The sequence below is a fragment of the Gadus macrocephalus genome, chromosome 7 (genome assembly GCF_031168955.1).
Source record: "Gadus macrocephalus chromosome 7, ASM3116895v1".
NCBI classification, from domain to species: domain Eukaryota; kingdom Metazoa; phylum Chordata; class Actinopteri; order Gadiformes; family Gadidae; genus Gadus; species Gadus macrocephalus.
The window spans coordinates 20,393,581-20,413,136 of NC_082388.1; the positions used below are offsets into that span (position 1 = coordinate 20,393,581).

Below are 19,556 nucleotides of genomic sequence, written 5' to 3' on the forward strand. Positions count from 1 at the left end.
GGGGTCCGTCCTGTAACCCTAACTCCGAAACCTTAACCTAGAACCAAAACAATTCTTCATATCCATAATGAAGTGTTATGGTCCCATTCTGGCCGCCCACCCCAAAAAAATAGTCCTGAACCGCCACTGAGAGACACACAGTAGAGAGAAGTAGCCTTTTATACTTTTTGTTCGATATTGTTGATTAATTCTTACTTCGGTATCCATTTGTTTTTTTTCGGCGGAATTCAAAACATAGGCTACACGAGGGCTAGGCTGCTACAAACGTCTTAGCTATGTGGCTCACCCTGTTTAGGAGCATTTCTTTTGCTGACGACAATATGAGGCTAGCTTTGTTTGCATGATGAGTTTGTTGATTAACAGCTCAACCTGAAAAACGAGTTTTATCCCATCATGGACGAAACGAGAGCTGGATGTATCCTGCTAGTTTCCTCCTCTCCGATTCTAAAATTGTGATTTGTTGCCATCTAGTGGCGGATTATTATAATACATGGACAAAGAATGTATTTCCTTTTTACTAGTTGGAAGATAAATCATTTATTACATTAGTAACGATTTCACTCTAGTTTCTACTGTTATTTAAAAAACGTAATATTATTATTATTATTATTATTATTATTATTATCATCGTTATTATTATTAATACTTAGTTATTAATAGTATTTATTATAATATTAATATGAATAACAGTTATAATTTTCTGGGATTGAATCCTTCAATTTATTTTAATTCAATTAACAAATTCCTTAAAGGCACCCAGTGCAACTTTATGTAAACATTCAATGAAAAATAAACATTCAATTTCTAGTCTTTTTTACACGTAGTAAGTTTCAATAACTCCATACCATTACATATCGACATTCAAGGAGCAAAGATGAGACGTCGTTGTGTGGTGAGAACTGATAGAAAATCGTAAACAACAACAATCGCCGGTGGGGAGAAGCCATTTTTCCATTGACTGGAAGCCTGCTTTATTTATTGTAGGTTACAAAAAATAAAGAAAATGGCGGCATTGTTGTTGTTATCGATTTTGTATCAGTTCTCACCACACAACGACGTCTCATCTTTGCTGCTTAAATGTCGGTATGTAATGGTATGGAGTTATTGAAACTTACTACGTGTAAAAAAGACTAGAAATTGAATGTTCATTTTTAAGCCTCGAAAGTTGCACTGGGTGCCTTTAATGCCCATGATGGACCACACCCTTTCTTTGTTATGGGTAGTAATGCCGTTTTATATATAAGCCATTTTATTTATATATAATAAATAATGGCCTTTATGTTAGGTCCCCCTTCTTAATTTGCCCTGTAGATAAAGTAATACAGGCCTGGGTAGAAATATTCATAAGTAAAACTTACCATCAATCAGGACAATAGCCCAATAGCCTGCCAGTAATTTTAAGTGAACTTTAGCACCCTCTCCTGGCCTTAAAAAATAACCGCACACAAGGCTGTTTTGATAGTTCAGTGAGAAGTTAGATAAGCAAACATTAATTACTGATAAAGCTCCCTGAAGCATGACCACGTTCCTGTGGCAGTATACTGGAAATGTCAACAACTTAGTGTTTCTATCATCAATGAAGACGTTTCTATTCTTTCAAAAAGCACGTTGCTTTTTATTGAACTGTATCCATTCTTTAAGTAAATAGGCCTAGCCGTTGTAGTGTGTGGTTTTAAATTAATTGTCGAAAGAATTAATTTAAAACCAGCTGCTCCAACGTTACCACACTGTCTTTCCAATCAAACACGTTTTTTATTCATCATGGGAAACTAAACGGCTGAATTGGTCCTAGTTTTTAATACGTAAATATGTATCAACAATCCTTAGGGTTTGTTTATCATTAGCACCCAAACTGTAAATAATAAAAAAGTTGGCATGGCACAAAGTCATTAGCATTGTGTATGAGTAGGTATCAGACAAGTTTAGTACACATTTTTTAATAACATGGCACAATTAACATAACACAAGTTTACATGAGGAGCATGCTGAAGATTCAGTCGCTTCATTTTTTCATATTTTTTGTACATGATCTATAAAGACTTAATTTTTCCCTTGTACATGTTTAACAGCAAAAAAAAAAGTTTCTTATTTAACAATCTTTTTTTGCAATACGCGTTGACTAAAACCACTATGGCTCTGTTGGACATTTTGAATGTTGGATTGAAAAAGAAAAAACTTCACTGCACAACATGGTCTCACAGAGTTTGAAGCGCAAAACTAAACCTCCAGTGAACTACTAAAAATAGATCTCTGCTGCTCATCGGAAAACAAACTGCCTTTTTTTGTCTTTTCAATTAGTACGTACAACAACTTAAAGGTGTGGAGCACTTTTAATAATACACTGCCCATGAACCAACAATTGTCTCAGAGAAAACACGTACTTTACATTCCTTCAATTAGGGCTAGCGGTATGCTCTTTCTGTATTGTTGACTGCTCATTCTCTCCAGAACTAGACTTGCGAGATAGAATTTCTATCTCAAAGAATTACACTTTTGCATTTTCGCTTTTTGCGTCGCATGTACTGTTGGAAATACATCGATATGCGATTCATCAGAAGATGTGTTTAATACAGAGCCCACACGGCTCGGATAAAGCTTGTCCTTACTCATAAGATCTCCACATATGGGTCTTTTGAATTGGGGAGAGAATGCAGTTTATGCCTTGGTCATTACACGGTGTGTACAGATGTGTGGAGAAGGCCAGCTTTCAGAGAGGGAGCCCAGATGTGTGTTGCATAGTTGAAGGCAGGGACGAGGGAGGCGGGTGTGGGTATGTCGTATGGTACAATGTCAATTAGTTTGTCAACCGAACCAAAAACGAAAACAAAAATATCTGTCTGCAAAACAGCACATTCTGATTCTCCAAACTATACTCCTCTATGTACAATTAAAGTAAAGCTTTCCAAAAACTCCCCGTTGCATATTTTGTACCTCGGTTGTAATCCATACAGAGGGGAGCACATTGACTGTACATGTATCTACATGCTTCTGTCTCCCACTCCTTCCAAGTACCTTCACATTCCAGCGTGGAGGATCGGTGGATACAGCCTCCATCATATAACCCCAACTCTTTGAGAGAACCAATGCACACAGAACACTAGACAAAACTGGGCAAACAAAAGCCAAAAAAGCCACCCTGAAAAAAGTTTTTTTCGTTGTTGTTATAAGATTTTGTCCCTTGTTTGTGTTTTTTATACAAAACAACCCAAAACAATGATTTTTACTAGGCATGACTCTGCCTACATAAGTTATTCACAGATATGGTACAGTCGTGGTTCGCCCAAGGCTAAGTGCTTGGTGTGAGTTCAATGCGTTTGGGACACAAGGCTGCGGCGGCGCTCCACACGCCTTCAAGTCTGTGGCGGGAGAGAGAGAGAGGGTCCCATCTGCTCAGCGCGCCTCAATGTCTTTGTGGTTGTGCGAGGAGGGTCTGTCTCTGATGTCAGTGGCCAGGGGCGTAGTCCGTCTGGGGGAGCCCACTCGCGTGCCGAGCGTGGGGATGAGAGGCGGGGGGGCGCTAAGAGAGGCGGTGGGCGGCGTTTTGTTCATCATGCTGTTCTGATGGGCGGCGGCGGCGGCAGCCGCCGCCACCGCAGCAGCAGCCGCCGAGGGGTTGACCCTGGGGTAGTGCATGCTGGGTAGCCCGGGGGCGAGGAGCCCCGGCCCCCCGTGGGGGAGGTGCCCGTCCATCACCTGGTGGTGCATGGCGGCGTGCAGGCGCCCGTGCTCGTAGTCCTCTCTGAGCATGTGCAGGCGCTCGCGCTCCTCCATGTGGGCGCGCTCCTGTTCCCGCCGCTGCTCCAGGGCCAGCGCGTGCACGGTGGACTGCTGGTGCTCCCGGTTAAAGTCGTGGGGCTCCCGGTCCCGGTACGAGCGCTCGGCCTCGTAGAGGCGGGGCCCCGCCAGCCGGTGCAGCGGGTCGTTCCTCATCAGCAGGTCCCGGGCCAGGTGGTCCCGCCTGTGGATGTCCAGGCCCCTGTAGGGGTCCCGCATGGGGTCCCAGTGGAAGGCCGGGTAGGGGAACCTCTCGGCGCCCGGTATGGGGCTGATGCCCATGAAGGGCGCCACCATGCGAGTTCTGTCCAGGCTGGCGATGCTGTTCATGGGGTGCACGCCGGCCATGCCCATGGGGATCCCCATGGAGACGGGGGGCGGGTGGAGGGTGGGAGCGGGCGGCGGCGGCGGCGGCGGTGGCGGCGCCTGGACCGGGGGCCCGTTCCCCCGGTCGGCGGCCGGGGCTTCGGGCTCCTCCTTGCGCTCCTCCTTCACCTTCACCTCGCTGTTCTTCTTCTGGTGCTCGTAGGCCGGCTCGCCCTTCCTCTCCAGGACGTCCCGGCCCAGGCTGCCGTTCAGGGGCCGCTCCAGGCTGGCCTGACGCACGTAGGGGGACGGGGTGGCCCGGCTGGGGGTCTTGTTCTCCGACAGCCGCCCGTCGTGGATGACCGGCGCCTCCTTGTCGCCGCCGTGCTGGCTCTCCTTCAGCTTGTGCTCCTCGCCGTGGATCTCCTTCCACACGTCGGCGGGCTCCCGCTCCTTCTCCTTGGGGGCCTTGAGGTCCTTGTCCCGCGGGGGCTCCCCGGGGAGCTGGTGGTTCCTGTGGTGCTGCTCAGGGGCCCGGCCGTGGCCCAGTGAGCCCACGGGGGACCTGACGGCCACCGGGGAGGGGTGGCTGGAGTGACGCTTCTCCGTGGACTCCCTGGGAAAAAAAGAGAAAAGTATGTTGTTCATACGTCTCTGGCTCCGTGACTCGCTCAAATTCAGCTGTGGGAACAATCACGCTTTCTTTCATTTCGCTCGTCGTAATCATCCGCTCTCTGAGGAAATAAGCTCCTCCATAATCATCCCCGCATTCGGGCGCTACAGAGCAGAGCCACGGCGCTGCGTGATGCTATCTCATGTCTGAGGACGCGGTCCAACAGAACTTTCCCTTTAAAGATCTCCTATTATGCTACTTTTCTGGTCTTAATTTCTTATTAATGACTCCTATAGAGCAACCTGACACGAATCACAGCACAAAAAACGATGTCGATTTTCGGGAAACTCTTCCTCTCATCTGGGCGCTTTCAGCATTCTGTCAACACTCGGCTACGTCCTTCTCCGCCCCCTCGCCCCCTTCCAGCCAACCCCACTCTGTTGTGATTGGTTACCCTCCGGTAGAGCATGTTGCAGCATTACCATACATGGAAAATCCGGATTGTTCTACGTAGATAAATCCCGGAAATTTGAACAAGTGTTTAGCGCCCGGCACAGCCGACCCAGACGGTCAGCAGGGAACACGTCGAAATGCACGTACGTCATTATTTGACACTTTAGTATGGTTAAACATGACTATAAATCATTATAACAACGTCGATAGGTCATAAAAGTCGAAAAAGCATAATAGGTGGTCTTTAAGAAAATGGTCGCCGAGTAAAAGCCATCGTTGCGAGCGGGCGTGACGTGGCACCCACCTGGGCTCCTTGTCGTCCTTGCTGGCCGACGGGGCCCGCTTGTCCGAGTCGCGGTCCCTCTCGTGGGAGCTGGCGGAGGCGCTCCTCTCCGACTCGCCGGGCTTGAGCCAGGGCGGCGGCGTGGGGAAGGAGGGCGGCGTGCGGTGCAGCCGGTTCCAGGGCTCCTGCTGGCCGCTGCTGGGCCCGTTGGGGTTGAAGTGCGGCGGGCCGGCGGGGCCGTCCTTATGGCCGAACATGGAGTTTGGCGCCGTGAGGGATTCTGCGCAACGGAGACGACAACGGCACGCAACGGTTAGGTTGATTGTGTCAAGCGCAGGCGTGGGAATGAGATACGAATCAGATGTCAAGGGTTGGCGTTGAGTGTCTGGTGGAGGGCGATGAAGAGGAGACTCACTCAGTGCTGGGTTTCCCAGACCGCCGAAGGCTGAGGAGCTGAGCGTGCCCAGTCCCCCGAATGAAGGAGGCCGGCTGAAAGGCTCTGGAGGCGGAAGAGAAGCAAAGATTAAAACTCAAGCATACGTGTATTATATATATACGTTTATATACACATATACGTATGTGGATTTTGTCTCATATTTTTAGTCCGACATTAACAAGGAAAGGGTGTTTGCAGCGGTTTTTCGTCTATTGGTCATTTTTAAATGGGTACAATATGTAACAAGGGTACTGTAATAAATCATAATCTGACCACGAAATGTCATCTTAATAGGCCTACAGCCTTAATATAAAATGGTGAATCTGCATACCAATCTAATCTGAATACCAATCTAAGCACAACAAACAAAGTGAATGACAAAAACAGCCCGTGTTTCTCACTAAAAGTATTTGCATCACCCATGTTTACCCCAAATTACATGCACATGTATTATTCATATCCCATTAAATTTTTTGCTCCAGTTTTTTTTAATGATGAAAGGGCTAATAAGATCAGAAAAAAAGAGAAACACTGATTAAGGGTTATTTTTTTAAGAATTACTCCTTTCAACCCTGAAGGTCAACTTCGCGTTTCTTGTGATGATTGACATTGTTCAACTGCCTCCTTTGCTATGTGGTTATCTAGGAATGAGCTTTTATGTGTATTTTGTAAATAGTCTTCAGCAAATCCAAGTTCAAAGGCTCCTTTTGAAAAATGTGTTATTATCTAAGGCATCCATGTCTGCTATCTATTATGACATTTTCTGTCTTGATACGGGTCATTGTGTATTGTTGCTCATTCCACACTTTTGCAACGGGCAGGAAAAGGCAGCCAAGACAGTCTACTTGTAAGTGTTATATTTCTCACGACCCCATCCCATACAGAACAATAGCAACTACGATACTAACGAATGCTCCCCTCACGAACGCCTCATCTATTTTAAGTCACCCTGGGATCAAGTGATTGAGTGCTATTTATGTGTCCACCTCTATTGCCTCCTAACAGCTCCTTACGGCAGACTCTTTGTGATTATCACTGGTTGTCATGGCTACCTTTAAATTATTCAACTCCCTGCTTGGCCATTGGAGACCCACTCAGGGATGGCAGGAAATCTAGCTGAAGGGGCCCTTTCACCGGTCCCCTGGCTTCAGTTACCGCTCTTATGACACTGAAGCAGATTCTAAAGCAGACTCTGAAGCAGACTCTAAACCAGACGCTGAAGCAGATTCTAAAGCAGACTCTGAAGCAGACTCTAAACCAGACGCTGAAGCAGATTCTAAAGCAGACTCTGAAGCAGACTCTAAACCAGACGCTGAAGCAGATTCTAAAGCAGACTCTGAAGCAGACTCTAAACCAGACGCTGAAGCAGATTCTAGAGCAGACTCTGAAGCTGACCCAGAAGCAGACTCTTAAACAGACTCTGAAGCAGACTCTTAAACAGACTCTGAAGCAGACTCTAAATCAGACGCTGAAGCAGACTCTGAATCAAACTCTGAAGCAGACCGTGAAGCAGACCCTGAGGCAGACCCTGAGGCAGACCCTGAGGCAGACTCTGAAGCTGCTTGCCCTCTTACCGAGGTGAGAGGCGGGGCTGAGGAAGTTTCCGGGGTGGTGGGGAGGGTGGCCAAAGGGGCCCGCTGCCGGGTGTGGGGGGCCTGGGAACGACAGAGAGAGAGCTTTATTACACGAAACGCACTACATGAAAATCTATTTTAATATTAATAAGGTCAAGTTATATTAAATGAACTATCCTCTCACAAACACACACACACACACACACACACACACACCTGCGGCTGAGAAGAGCGTGGCGGGGCGGGCCAGGTCGTGGGGGTGGTGGATGGCCCCGAAGAGGTTGGGGCCCGGCGGCCGACCCAGGAACTCGGGTTTGAGGCCAAAGTCCAGCTTATGAGGGTCGACCTGCATCTGCTGCTGGAGGACGGTAGGCACAGGAGAGAAAACACCATGTTAAACCTTCACACACAAAAGGGGCAGCGTGTTGCAGAGTGGCCCTGGCTGTTATGCTGGGTCAGGAATACGATTGCAACCGGGACCACCCAGGCTAAGAAATGCAGCCGTTGACCGTATTGCAGGACGCGTTGGGAGACACGCACGCTCACTATCTAGTGCTGAAGTTCACTTTAGTGAAACAACAATTACTAGAAAGATCATTGTTTCTTTGTTTTGGTTATAGGAGAGTGAACAACAAACAATAAATATTGAAAAACGGTTTATGAATCTCATAAAACTGCCTGTTAAGTCACAGTAAAAGCAACATCAATATTATGTTCCTCTTGACCAACCGAGAACGTCTTGTGTCCATGTGAAACAAATACTAATTAATTAAGCCTGTCCTGATGCGACACTGCCCCCTGGGGGCTTAATCACGCCACGGTGTCGACACTGGCGCTGCGTGTCCTGTTTCCACTGTCACCACCACGGATGAGTCCTCACCTTCACTTTCTGTTGATGGTGGTAGATCTGCCACGCGATGTGGACGTGCATGGCGCACCACTTCCCTGGTTTCTGCGCAGGAGCAAGAGAAAAGAGAAGAAAACAAGTGTGAATCTCATTGTTTATGGTCCGGCAGACTCTAACCCTGCCACCACGATGTCGCTCCATGGCGTGCGTGTGTGCTGTCTATTTTGGAAAGGACAGATCTCTTGCGAGCGATGCTTTTAGAATTCCCAAGGTCTTGTTATGAAGTCTGGAAGGTATCACTGCACACATTTGTAAAGTGTTTGGCAAGGATTGGAATGGTTTGAAGCCTTGAGAGAACGCTGCATTCTGTTCTCAAATAAAATGGGCTTTGTTGTTGCTGTTGTTGATGTGATAGACTCGAGAATGTTCTCCCTCCAAGGACATAACTTATTCAAATAAGGGCGCTATTTACTTTGATAGCAAGACCACCTGATGTGTGCAGCTGGAGTCAGAGGTAGGTGTGTGTCTTTGTTAGGTGGGTGTCTGTGTTTATATTTGTCTGTATCTTTGTGTGTTCTCTGTTTGTGTATGGCCTTCACTGAAACACTCACCCTGAGGATAGGTCGAAATGGATCCGTTAGCTGCGGGAAAGGAGGAACAAAGAGGAATCACAATACTGTCACACAAGTGCTTCAAGTTACAGATACAGGTACAGACTTAATTGATCCCTGAGGAAGTGATTTGTTACACTTGCTCATGCTCAAGCCAGAAGAAACATTGAAGTGAATGGAATGGAATAGAACTACACAACTATCAATTTGAACACAAAATATTATACAAATTATTACATAAAGCATAAAAAAAAAATCTAAATTATATTTTCAATCTGAATAATAATTGTGGTCATGTCTCTGTTAGATTTCAATCCACCTAAAGGTAAACCAACAAGCCTGAGCTAGTGCTCTAGAAGCTGCTCCTACCCTGGGGTCCTTCTGTAGGAGTGTGTGGGGTACGGCTCCGGGCCGGTTGGACACGTCCAGGGGGTTGGAGGTCTGAGAGAGCCAAGAGACACAGGGAGAGGCAAGCGTTGAGAAGACTCTCCGGAAGTTCAAATTCAGGAGAAAGTAAAGTTTCTGACATATGCAGTGTTCATTTACAAGTTCAGTCCAGTGCAGCGCAGCCAATACACACTCAATACAGAGATTTGGTCTTGCGATTCAAAATGAGCAGGTCAGTGTTTTCCATTGACCCTACTGTTTCTTCTCCGTGCTTTTGTTTTGTTTTATGTTTTATGCAGACCGGTGCTGGCACGGACATCCATGCCGTCTGAGAACACTATTTCCATTATCCTCTTCTAAAAACATTTGGGGCCTCAACTTCCAACAACACGATGAACAAGGAAACAAAAACAAGCCACAAGTAGAGCATCGGGATCAGGTTATCCCAATTTCTGTTTCTGATTGGCTCAGACCAGCGCCAGGTGACATCACTGTGCAAAAACGTCAACCACCAATCAGTAACCGGTAATTGCAATCCTCTACCATTTCACCAGCGATGACGCTGTACCCTGCACGTCAACCCTGCACATCAACAACAATCAGCGGTTTGTTCACTATACATCTCCAAGGTGGGCTAGGTGTTTTGTCGCCCCCTGTGTGTGGAGCTCACCTTGGGCTGGAAGGCTCCTTGCAGTGAGCCGAAGGGGCCGGTGGGAGGGATGACCGGGGGGAGGCCAGACATGGCCGGAGGGTAGGAGTGGAACAGCTGAAGGGAGAAAAACAAGAGAGCAGGAAATTGAGGATCAGGATTGTTTTGGTGTGAGGCTCATTACTGCATGAGGCCGTGACATCGTTGGCGGGGGAAATGGAGGCGGTAGCTCGGCTTTCTGTCTGGGTTCTGGGGGGACTAGTCGTTCTAAATGTATATGTGTAAACTGTAAAGTTTACACACTTCTAACATCTCTCAACTGTAAAGTTTAAACAATTCTAACATCTCTCTCAGAAACCCTTTAAACGCCCGAACGATGGACTAAACGTCTGTCGTTCTGACGTTTTAAGGGTTTCTGGAGGAGATGTTGGTATTTGCTGAAGTGTGTAAACTGTACAGTGTAAAGGTCACAATCTACTACGTGTTTGATACAAAATAGAGCGATCGATGAGGTGTAACAAAACAATCTTTCAGCGATGCTTGAAGGGTATAGCCCATCACTCTTTTCTGCACACTGTAGTAGTTGCTGTGCCCAGCCATTTTCATGTGATACCCTACACAACTTATGCTACAAGCAGTAGAAATCTAACACAATGAGGGCTGCAACTATTGATTATTTCCCTTGATGATGTTTCTTTATTGATTAATCATTTGGTCCAGTGTTTCTCAAATGGGGCTACCCATCTTTACACCGAATTATAGCCATGTATTATTTATATCTTATGCATATTTTTCATTTCTATGAAACAATGAAAGGGCTACTTTTCTTAAAATAGGATCTGAGTAAAATGAATTTGACAATGATTATGTTTTTTTTGAAAACCCGCCATAAGTTACAAAAGCCGTAAGTGATGTCTTAGATTAGCTAGCCTCGTGTGATGAGCCGCCAAGCTAATCATTTCAGCACTATAGCTACAAGGCTTACAGTTTGTATTCAAAGTAGCAGATGAGCGCAAGCGGGGAACACATGACGGCGCCACGGCCCCAGACAGTACAGCGACAACAACAAGCACGAGCCATGGGTTCGCTGAGGGGACGGACACGGTGAACAAGGTGGGATCACTCACGCTGTGTCTGTAAAAGGGGTCCACCTTCGTTGGGAATTTTTCAAACTGTGGGAGAGAAAACGAAAGAGTGCTCAGTACAGAGGGGTAAAAGGGTACGGGGAAAGATTTAACACCGTAACCGAGACATTTACAGCTCCAGGTTGAATGGCCCCGTTCCTTGGGGCACAACATAAAAAAAGAAGTCACCACACATCGCCCCCCCGTGTGGGGGATAGGAAACACTTTAAAGTTCAGCGCCTCGGTAAAGTGGTCGTTTGTAACCTTTCCTTCTTTTCTCACACACTTTTGTACGCTTTTTTCCTGGCCGTCTGAGGACCAGTTTGGGGCCTTGTGTCTGTGTCTCATTTGTGAGCACTCGGGTTCATTCCCTTTGTGTGTGTGTGTGGTTGAATGCGGGCTCGGAGCGCCCATTTCCCCAGTCAGGGCTAAACACTGGAGCCATAAAGAAACACTTTATAGTCTCATTAGCTGTGAAAGGGCCTCGCAGCGGTGCCTTTGAGGAACCATCAGAGCACTGGCTGAGAGAAAAAACACCCCAAAACAACCCCGGGGCGCGTTACGGCTACAAGCCGTGCAATGCGAGCGTGAGGCAGTCTCTCCCGGGTCCTCAACTTGCTCATTGCCTGTGGTCTGCCCTGACAAAGAGCAAGCCTTTAATTCAAAGCATTCTGCAGTACAAAAACTAAAAACTAAAACACAACCACCACTACCCAACTGGGCCAAATTATGTCATTAAATTCAAACGGAATTAAGTGTATTATGCTTTTAAAGTTGGCAATGAAATGCAAAGTGCTCTGGGCCAAGCGATGGCTAATTCTGGAAATGGGCACTTTTTGGTTACAGGGCTGGGTGGCGGTGTGTGTGCGTGCGTGGACGGGGCTAAATCGGTCGTCCCTAAATACAGCGCTGGGAACGCATTCCGGGAGAAGAAAGGCATCTTTGAGGCGCGTATGGGGGCACACATGGTCATCGTTCAAACCCTGCCACAATAAAAGTCCCCACAAGGTTCCCCGCGGCTGCCAGAGCTTTGGGTATGTGTGCGAGCTTTATGAAAGCCTCAATCCCCAAAAATGCAACAACCTAGGAAGGCGTCCCAAAACCCGCTGAAACAATCCCCCTACCACCCGGTCTTAGCTGGGAACCAAACACAAGTCGTTGCTGCACAACACATCACGATAAACAACGAAACAAGAACCCCACAACCCCCACAACCCCCGGGACACTGAACGGCGAGCTACTTATCCTCACGTTTCTGGTGGGGGTACGCACCATGGGCGGTGCTGGCGTGGGCATGATGCCGTGGGGCGGGAAGGGCGTGAAGGTGTGCTGATGGGTGTGCTGGTGTGTGTGCTGGTGCTGGTGCTGGTGCTGGTGCTGGTGGAACTCGGTGCGCAGGTAGGGCGGCGGCCCCAGCGAGGCCCCGCGGTCGGCACTCTGCGACGCCAGGAAGCGCGTGTTGAGCTCCTGCCGTAGGAGGTCTTGTTCTGTGAGGGGGAAGAGGGGAGGGAAGAGAGGGGAAAGGGAGAGAGGGAAGGGAGGGAGGTGGAGGAGAGGGGAGAGGGGAAAGAGGGAGATGGAGGAGAGGGAGATGGAGGAGAGGGGGGAGAGGGAGATGGAAGAGAGGGGGGAGAGGGAGATGGAAGAGAGGGGGGAGAGGGAGATGGAGGAGAGGGAGATGGAAGAGAGGGAGATGGAGGAGAGAGAGGAGAGGGAGGGGAGGGAAGGAAGAGGAGGAAGAAATAGTTTTAGTCCAAGACGTGTTCTTGGACTTTTTCACGATCCCAAGGTACATTGTGTTCCACTGCCAACTCTGTCTGTGTGGGTATTTCTTGGTAATTTTATTTTTATCGTTATTTTGGGGAATATTTACAGTTGTCATGATTTTATATATTGCCTTTAATTATTTAGAAGGAAGAACATTGTTTAATAGTGTGTGTTTAATTTTAGAAGTACAGAAAGCTCTCCTTCATTTTAATTTCCTTTTTGTTATTGCTTTGTGTTTGCTTTTCCCCTGCTCCTCCGCTCGCAGACTTCTGCATTTGTCATAAGAGTTTCATTGTCCAGCCAACCATGTGTTTTTCGGTACATAATACATTTGATAATAAAACTCTTCTGACTTTGAACATTTGTTGGCCTCTTTTTATTCCCATTGTATTTTTTTCTTTCCTTTTTTCCCAGAAACACACAAAGAACACTTTTTTTCTATCATAAATCATTGTTATAATTTAGTTTTCAATACATTCATCATATAATTCAATAGCATTTAAAGATTATTTGAACTCGATTTACGCAAAGCCCATTTTTAACGCTTCCCTAGAATCGAAAGTGAATCTGGCCTGTCGCGATGAAAGCCAGCGTTCATATCCAGATGGCTCAGTGTTTAAAACGCTTCTTAGTCCCCAGTGCCCAGCGATCAATATCAATGTCAAAAACCTCCCAAAAAGGACAACACTTTTACACAAAGAGGAAACCACACTTGATCTGATCGGCACATCCCGTTACTCCTCGTCTCTTCTCCAGGCCAAGCGTGGCTGAGGGTTGTAGACGAGACATCGTGCCAGCAACACGTTATCTCCGTTGTGCTTTAATTATTATTTTTAATGATAGCCGCTGTTGTTGCGATGAAACCTTCAACCCCTTCAACCCTTTGCTGTTACCTCGGATGTCTTCTAGAAAAATCTAATCATTTGCTTTTCTTAGAAATCCTCCGCTAAATTGCCGCGGAAAAATTGTATTCTCTCCCGGGTAACCGTATTATTTCTATTCCGCGGTGACTCAATGCACAATTTCCTACGTTCATTTCAAGCTTTATTAGGTTGGAAGCAAGAGATGGAATTTTCTCTTCATAAAAATTTCATTAGTGTCTTTTGAACAGAATCCAACTGGGGTCCGTGTGGTATTGAACAAATTGATTTCTCAGATGAACGCTGTTCCAGGTGAAAATGGAAGCCCTGGAAATTAAGTTAAACCACCAACCCACTAACCGCCCCCCCCTCTTCTATTTCCCCCCTGGCCAACCAATTCTGGCATTCAGTTGTACGGCATGCTTTGTGTGTGTGTGTGTGTGTGTGTGTGTGTGTGTGTGTGTGTGCGCGCGAGTGTGCGTGCGTGCGTGAGTGCGAGTGTGTCCCCGAGTGATTTCCTCTGTGTGTGTGTGATCGCTTATGTAAAACGACAGGGCTACCTTCTCCACGGTAAACGGTGTGTGTATTTATTTACTATTAATTCAGAGTCGATCATTCACAGCTGTATGCTTCGGTTAGAGTGCGACGGAGAGCAGGGTTGTGGACAGGCCGTCTGTACCCACTGAGGGGGCCGTGTCCAGCATCTGGAAGCCCTTACCCCCCCCCCCCCTCCCGTCCCCCGTCCCCCCGCCGCCCCCCAGACGACATTATTAGCCCGGTTTTGACCCGATCCGACAGATGTGGGATTTGGAAGGAGTTATGTGGCGGTTGTTTATTGGTAGTTTGTGGGCTGCCTGATGTGGGACAGATGACAGAACACCCTAACTTCACCATTTGCAACACATTTAACATTTTGAGTTCACTGTCCCGGAACTAAGCTGAGCTTAGTTTTTGTTGGTTTGAACTGTTTACGTCCGCTTTTGAAACCCGCCGAAGGGTTTCAACGAGCGCATTCCAACGATCGGGATTATTGCATTAGTATTACCTTTAAATAACCTGAGAATTTGTCATCAATTCTTCTGCACAACAGGTATTACACACATATATATATATATATATCGGCTATATATCGTATACACATGCGCTACCCCATCGCTGTTTTGTATAGTACATGAGCTGGGTAGGGGCTCCAAGGAGCATGGTGTTTATAATATATACACATACATATATGTGTGTCTGGGTGTGTGTCTGGTGTGTGTGTGTGTGTGTGTGTGTGTGTGTGTGTGTGTGTGTGTGTGTGTGTGTGTGTGTGTGTGTGTACCTGAGCCCCTACCTGAGCTGGGTAGGGGCTCCCAGCAGCAGGGTGTTTATAATATCTACCTCACCACTGGATAGCACTCTGTGTATGTGTGTGCGTGTGTGTGTGTGTGAGTGCGTCGTATAGTACCTGTACCTGAGTAGGGGCTCCCAGCGGGGGGGTGTCCGGCGACGGGCAGGGCGCTAGACGTCAGTGGCGGTGGTGGAGGCAAGGCAGCTGGAGGTGCAAACATATTGGGGTGGTGTGGGAGCGGCGAGGACTGCAGGGCCTGGGGGAAGCCGTGGGGGGGGGCGCCCTGGTGGGCCGCCAGGGGCAGCGGGAAGGGGGAGGAGGACGCGGAGGAGGCCGCGGCTGCTGCTGCTGCTGCTACGCTGGGGGGCGGCGAGGGGTGGGGCAGGTGGAGGGGGCCGGCGGCGGCGGGCGGGGCCCCGTGGATCTTGGAGCCCGGTGTGCTGCTCCGGCTGCTGCTGTGGAGACGGGAGGAGGAGGAGGAGGAGGAGGAGGAGGAAGAGGAAGAGGAAGAGAGGGAGGTGGAGGAGGAGGAGGAGGAGGAGGAGGAGGAGGAAGAGGAAGAGGAAGAGGGGGAGGAGGAGGAGGAGGAGGAGGAAGAGGAGAAGGAGAAGGAAGAGGAGGTGGAAGAGTTGTTTGAGGATTAGGAGGAGGGGGAGGTGGAGGAGGAGGAGGAGAAGGAAGAGGAGGAGGGGGAGGAGGAAGAGGTGTTTGAGGATTAGGAGGAGGAGGAGGTAGAGGAGGAGGAGGGGACGAAGGAGTAGAGATTTGGAGGAGGAGGTGGGGGGGAGATGAAGAAGGAGGAGGAGGAGGAGGAGGAGGAGGAGGATGGGGGAGGGGATATGATGGAGGAGTTCGGGAGGAGGAGGAGGAGAGAGAGAGAGCGAGTAAGAGAGAGAGCGAGAGAGAGCGAGCGAGAGCGAGAGCGCAGAGTGTAGAGGGAGAAAGCAAACAAGGAGGAAGAGGGGGGGTTAGGGGCCAGGTGTGATGGGATTAACACTCGTTTCCCGGGGCGCCTCGACGCCTCCATCTGTCCCCCCCGCCGCCGCCCGGGAACCTCGTTTTCACGCCTTAGCGCTCCCGCGTTCACACAGAACACACACGCCTCCCGCCCCGGGCCCCACGCTCCACCGGAGAGCTCCCTCACCGAGCGCAGGGGCTCCACTCTCAGAGACACCTCCACGCGCAAAACACGGCGCCGCCTGCCAGCCAGGCCGGCTTCACGACACAAGCGTCTGCCTTTGAGCAAGGCTCCTGCTCTCACGCCACTTCCTGCGCCTCTGCCAAGGCACGGCGCATGTTTTTTTAAAAAACAACAACAACACTTCAAACCAAGACACGCCGAGACAGGGACAGAGCGATGGCGTGTGTGTGTGTGTGTGTGTGTGTGCGTGTTTGTATTTTTACGTGTGTGTGTGGGGGTTTTCCCGCAGGCTGTTTGGAAAGGCTTGTCGTTCTGCATCTTTACACACTAAGCTCCCCTGGAAGAGGAGCTCGTCTGCCGCGCTCCAGCCCTGTCACCGGGCCAAGCCTGATTATTCACCGCCGGTGCCAGGGCCTCGGCGGAGCTCTGGCGGGGGCCCCGGAGGGGCCGTGGCGTCGGGAGCGCAAGGCGCAACCAGCTGCTGGGGGCCCCCGCGAGGCGAGGAGTGTTGCTGGGCCCACAGGAGGCCAGAGCCTCACGGCTCCAAGAGAGAGACGGAGAAGAAGAGAGCAGGAGGGAGGGAGGGGGGCGAGCAGGAGGGAGGGGGAGAGAGAGAGAGAGAGAGAGAGAGAGAGAGAGAGAGAGAGAGAGAGAGAGAGAGAGAGAGAGAGAGAGAGAGAGAGAGAGAGAGAGAGAGAGAGAGAGCTGCTGCAGACCCATCCGTCACCATTTCCCCGTTTAGTGTTGTTGTTATGGACCCCATTTGCTCCAAATTGGTGCCACTGGCTAGGCTAGTGTGGTATCGATGATTAACCAGTGTGTTTCACCTTAAACGTCAGACAAAAAAGATAATGCTGCTACGATTCCTAATCAGACGAGCAGACATAATGTCTGCACGGAGGAGCAGAAACCACTGCTTGATTTCTAGAAGTAGTATTTTTTACACTTCTTTTCCCCTTGGAGGACCGTTGTTCGACAAGGCCTCAACAAGCGCTGCGTTAACACAACTCAACACAAACAAAACAGATGAACTAGAAATTATGCAGCCGGGGTGTTGATTCCGGAGCTTATGCTAAGGTACGGCGCGGCGGATGGAGTGCGATGGTGATTGTGTAGGTGGTTAATAAGTCCCAGGGGGCTGTTCACCTCCCACTGTGGACAATCAGCCACTCCCCCCCCCTCGTCTCGGGGTACCTTCCACCGAGCCGTGTTTGAGTTGATTAACAGCTGAAACAAACAACGCAAGACCTCGGAAGTAGGTCTCGCATATAAATGTAGATTTGTTTACTCGCAGCTACACCTTGGCAATGTCATCTTAACACGGCCTGAATGATTTTGATTTTATTTTCAATTTTAAAACAGTGATGTTGTTATGGTGCAGTGAATAGCAAATCTAAAATGTGCTAATATCGTGTGTAGCTATTGTATTGTCTTTTGGGAACATCGGACAGCTTCTAACCTGAGGTCTGAACCGTTCCGCACTGCACTTGGATGATCATGAGAAGCTGGGGGTGGAGCGCGCTAACACTGGGGTCTTACCTGTGTCCGTTCAGGCTGTGGCCGTTGTAGGCTGACAGGGGCCTGGGGTGGCAGCGTGAGGGGGGGGCGGTGGGGTCCCGCCTGGCTGGGGTGCTGCTGCTGCTGCTGCTGCTGCTGCTGGAGATGCTGCTGCTGCTGCTGCTGCTGCTGCTGGAGATGCTGCTGCTGCTGCTGCTGCTGGTGGTGGTGGTGGTGGGAGTGGTGGGGGTGGTGGGGGTGGGGATGGTGATGGTGCCCCGGGGAGGGCGGGGCGACGGCGGTTGGGGGTGATGCAGGCTGGGCTGTGGGCGGCGGCCTGGGGTGATGCAGGAGGGGGTCCGCCTGGTGCTGGAGCCGGGGCCAGGGGGGCCAGCGAGGCTCTGGACCCTGGGCGAGAGGCAGGGCTTGCGGGCGTCTGAGGCTTTGGGGGAGCTCTCTGAGCGCGGGGGCAAGTAGGCGGAGCTCTGGGGCTGGACGCGGCCGTTGGTGTGGGAGTGGCCGTGGGGGGTGGGGCTGGGCTTTGGGGTGGGCGTGTGGGTGGGGGATGGGCGTGGCCCTGTGCGTGCCTGGGCGAGGGGGGCGGCTGGCTCGTTGGCAGCGGACGGAGGGTGGGGATGGAGAGAGTGGGCGTGGCCACGGGGAGCCTGGGCGGCGGGCGGCGGCGGCGGCGGGGCAGTGGTGGAGGTGGGGGGTGGGAAGTGGGGTTGGAGGGTGGTGGGCTTGGCGGTGGCGCTGGTGGGCGGGAGGGCCGGGGGCTCCCTGCAGCTGTCCTGGCTGCGCTCCTGACTGCGCTCTAGGCCTGACACCTTGAGTGGGGCCGGCCCCTGGGGCTCCTGGCTGTCCATTGGTGGAGGGCACAGTCAACGCCGAACTCTGGACACTGGGATGGGGGAAGACAAGGGGAAACAACGAACCAATCAGTGGGTTGCATCTCTCTGAGAACAGCTCTTCACTCGCGGCCTTGTTGACTAGAACAATCGGTTCTAGTCATCGGGGCCCTAATGAGATCAGGGCCCCCGATGAGGATTACATACATCTGTGGCTGAGGTCCTGCACCGTTGTGAATCAACGGTGCAGACCTCAGCCACAGATGTTTTTTTGTGTACGTTTGTAGAGTGCTAATGAGCCGAGTAGTTGCTGTAAATAGCAACAATGACCGCAGAAGAAGAATACGATGCAGCGGTACACAGAGGAAGAATTGTAGAGCTGCTTGTGAATGAACAAGTGGTTCCTCACAGGCCTTCTGTTACACACTCAAAACTCATCTTATTCCCGTTTCTCACAGTGTGGTTGTGTCTCTCTGGGAGGTATTGCACATACTGGTACATATCGTGTGAGGAGAAGCATCTGTGCCAAATCCTCAAGCATTTGCAACAAATAGACCTGGAGTAAAATGTCATCGTCCAACATTATCGGCCCCTTTCTTCAAGGAAAATCTAACCGATTTAGATTGAATGAATTCAAATCAGAACAAAAATGATGAACCCTGTTGTTGGCTTAGTTTCAGCTGTTTTTGTCAGGGGTACATCCAGCCCCATTTGTGAATCATCGACACCGTGGGATAACAAACAGTCCAACTATTCAAATCCTGCCCAGAGGACTCCTTCATAAAACCACACATGAACACCAACACACTCAAACAGTGAATCACAATCAGTGAAAGCGTCCTCCTAAACCGAACGCAGACCAGACAAACGCACCAATCCCCTCCGTCCTGCAGAAGGTCTCTAGATCACACGGCGACATGCCCCCTGAAGGCCCCCTGAGAAAACCCCACGACGTTTGAGTCTCACGCAACGAACAACAACAACATGTTTATTAGGCTCCACGCAAAGTGGATGCATTCTCTGCTGGGACTCTCCGTCACCACAGAGGAGCGCCTA

At 49.7% G+C, this 19,556-nt stretch overlaps 1 protein-coding gene across 2 annotated transcripts; it reads right to left on the reverse strand.

Moving 5' to 3' along the window:
- Positions 1-1,921: 1,921 nt before the first annotated feature.
- On the reverse strand, positions 1,922-17,829 carry auts2a (activator of transcription and developmental regulator AUTS2 a). 2 transcript variants are annotated; one of them, XM_060057295.1, is made up of 13 exons: positions 17,695-17,829; positions 15,138-15,469; positions 12,309-12,544; positions 11,061-11,105; positions 9,955-10,050; positions 9,267-9,338; positions 8,898-8,927; positions 8,320-8,391; positions 7,656-7,794; positions 7,440-7,520; positions 5,845-5,928; positions 5,451-5,709; positions 1,922-4,696 (listed from the first exon to the last, which is right to left on the reverse strand). In XM_060057295.1, exons 2-13 carry the CDS (start codon positions 15,232-15,234, stop codon positions 3,391-3,393), a joined length of 2,517 nt encoding a protein of 838 aa, XP_059913278.1. In that variant the 5' UTR covers positions 15,235-15,469; positions 17,695-17,829; the 3' UTR covers positions 1,922-3,390. The 2 variants fall into 2 exon arrangements, with proteins under 2 accessions (XP_059913278.1, XP_059913277.1); XM_060057294.1 differs by having other exon boundaries at positions 7,656-7,797; positions 17,695-17,828.
- Positions 17,830-19,556: the final 1,727 nt, after the last annotated feature.

What these genes read in the sequence shown, in the direction of transcription:
- auts2a (XM_060057294.1), bottom strand. Translation starts at nt 15,234, where the DNA reads ATGTTTGCACCTCCAGCTGCCTTGCCTCCACCACCGCCACTGACGTCT. An exon ending in TGCGTACCCCCACCAGAAAC is followed by an intron (nt 11,106 to 12,308) that starts GTGAGGATAAGT and finishes TCTCTCCCACAG; the next exon opens with TTTGAAAAATTCCCAACGAA. An exon ending in CATTTCGACCTATCCTCAGG is followed by an intron (nt 8,392 to 8,897) that starts GTGAGTGTTTCA and finishes GCTCCTGCGCAG; the next exon opens with AAACCAGGGAAGTGGTGCGC.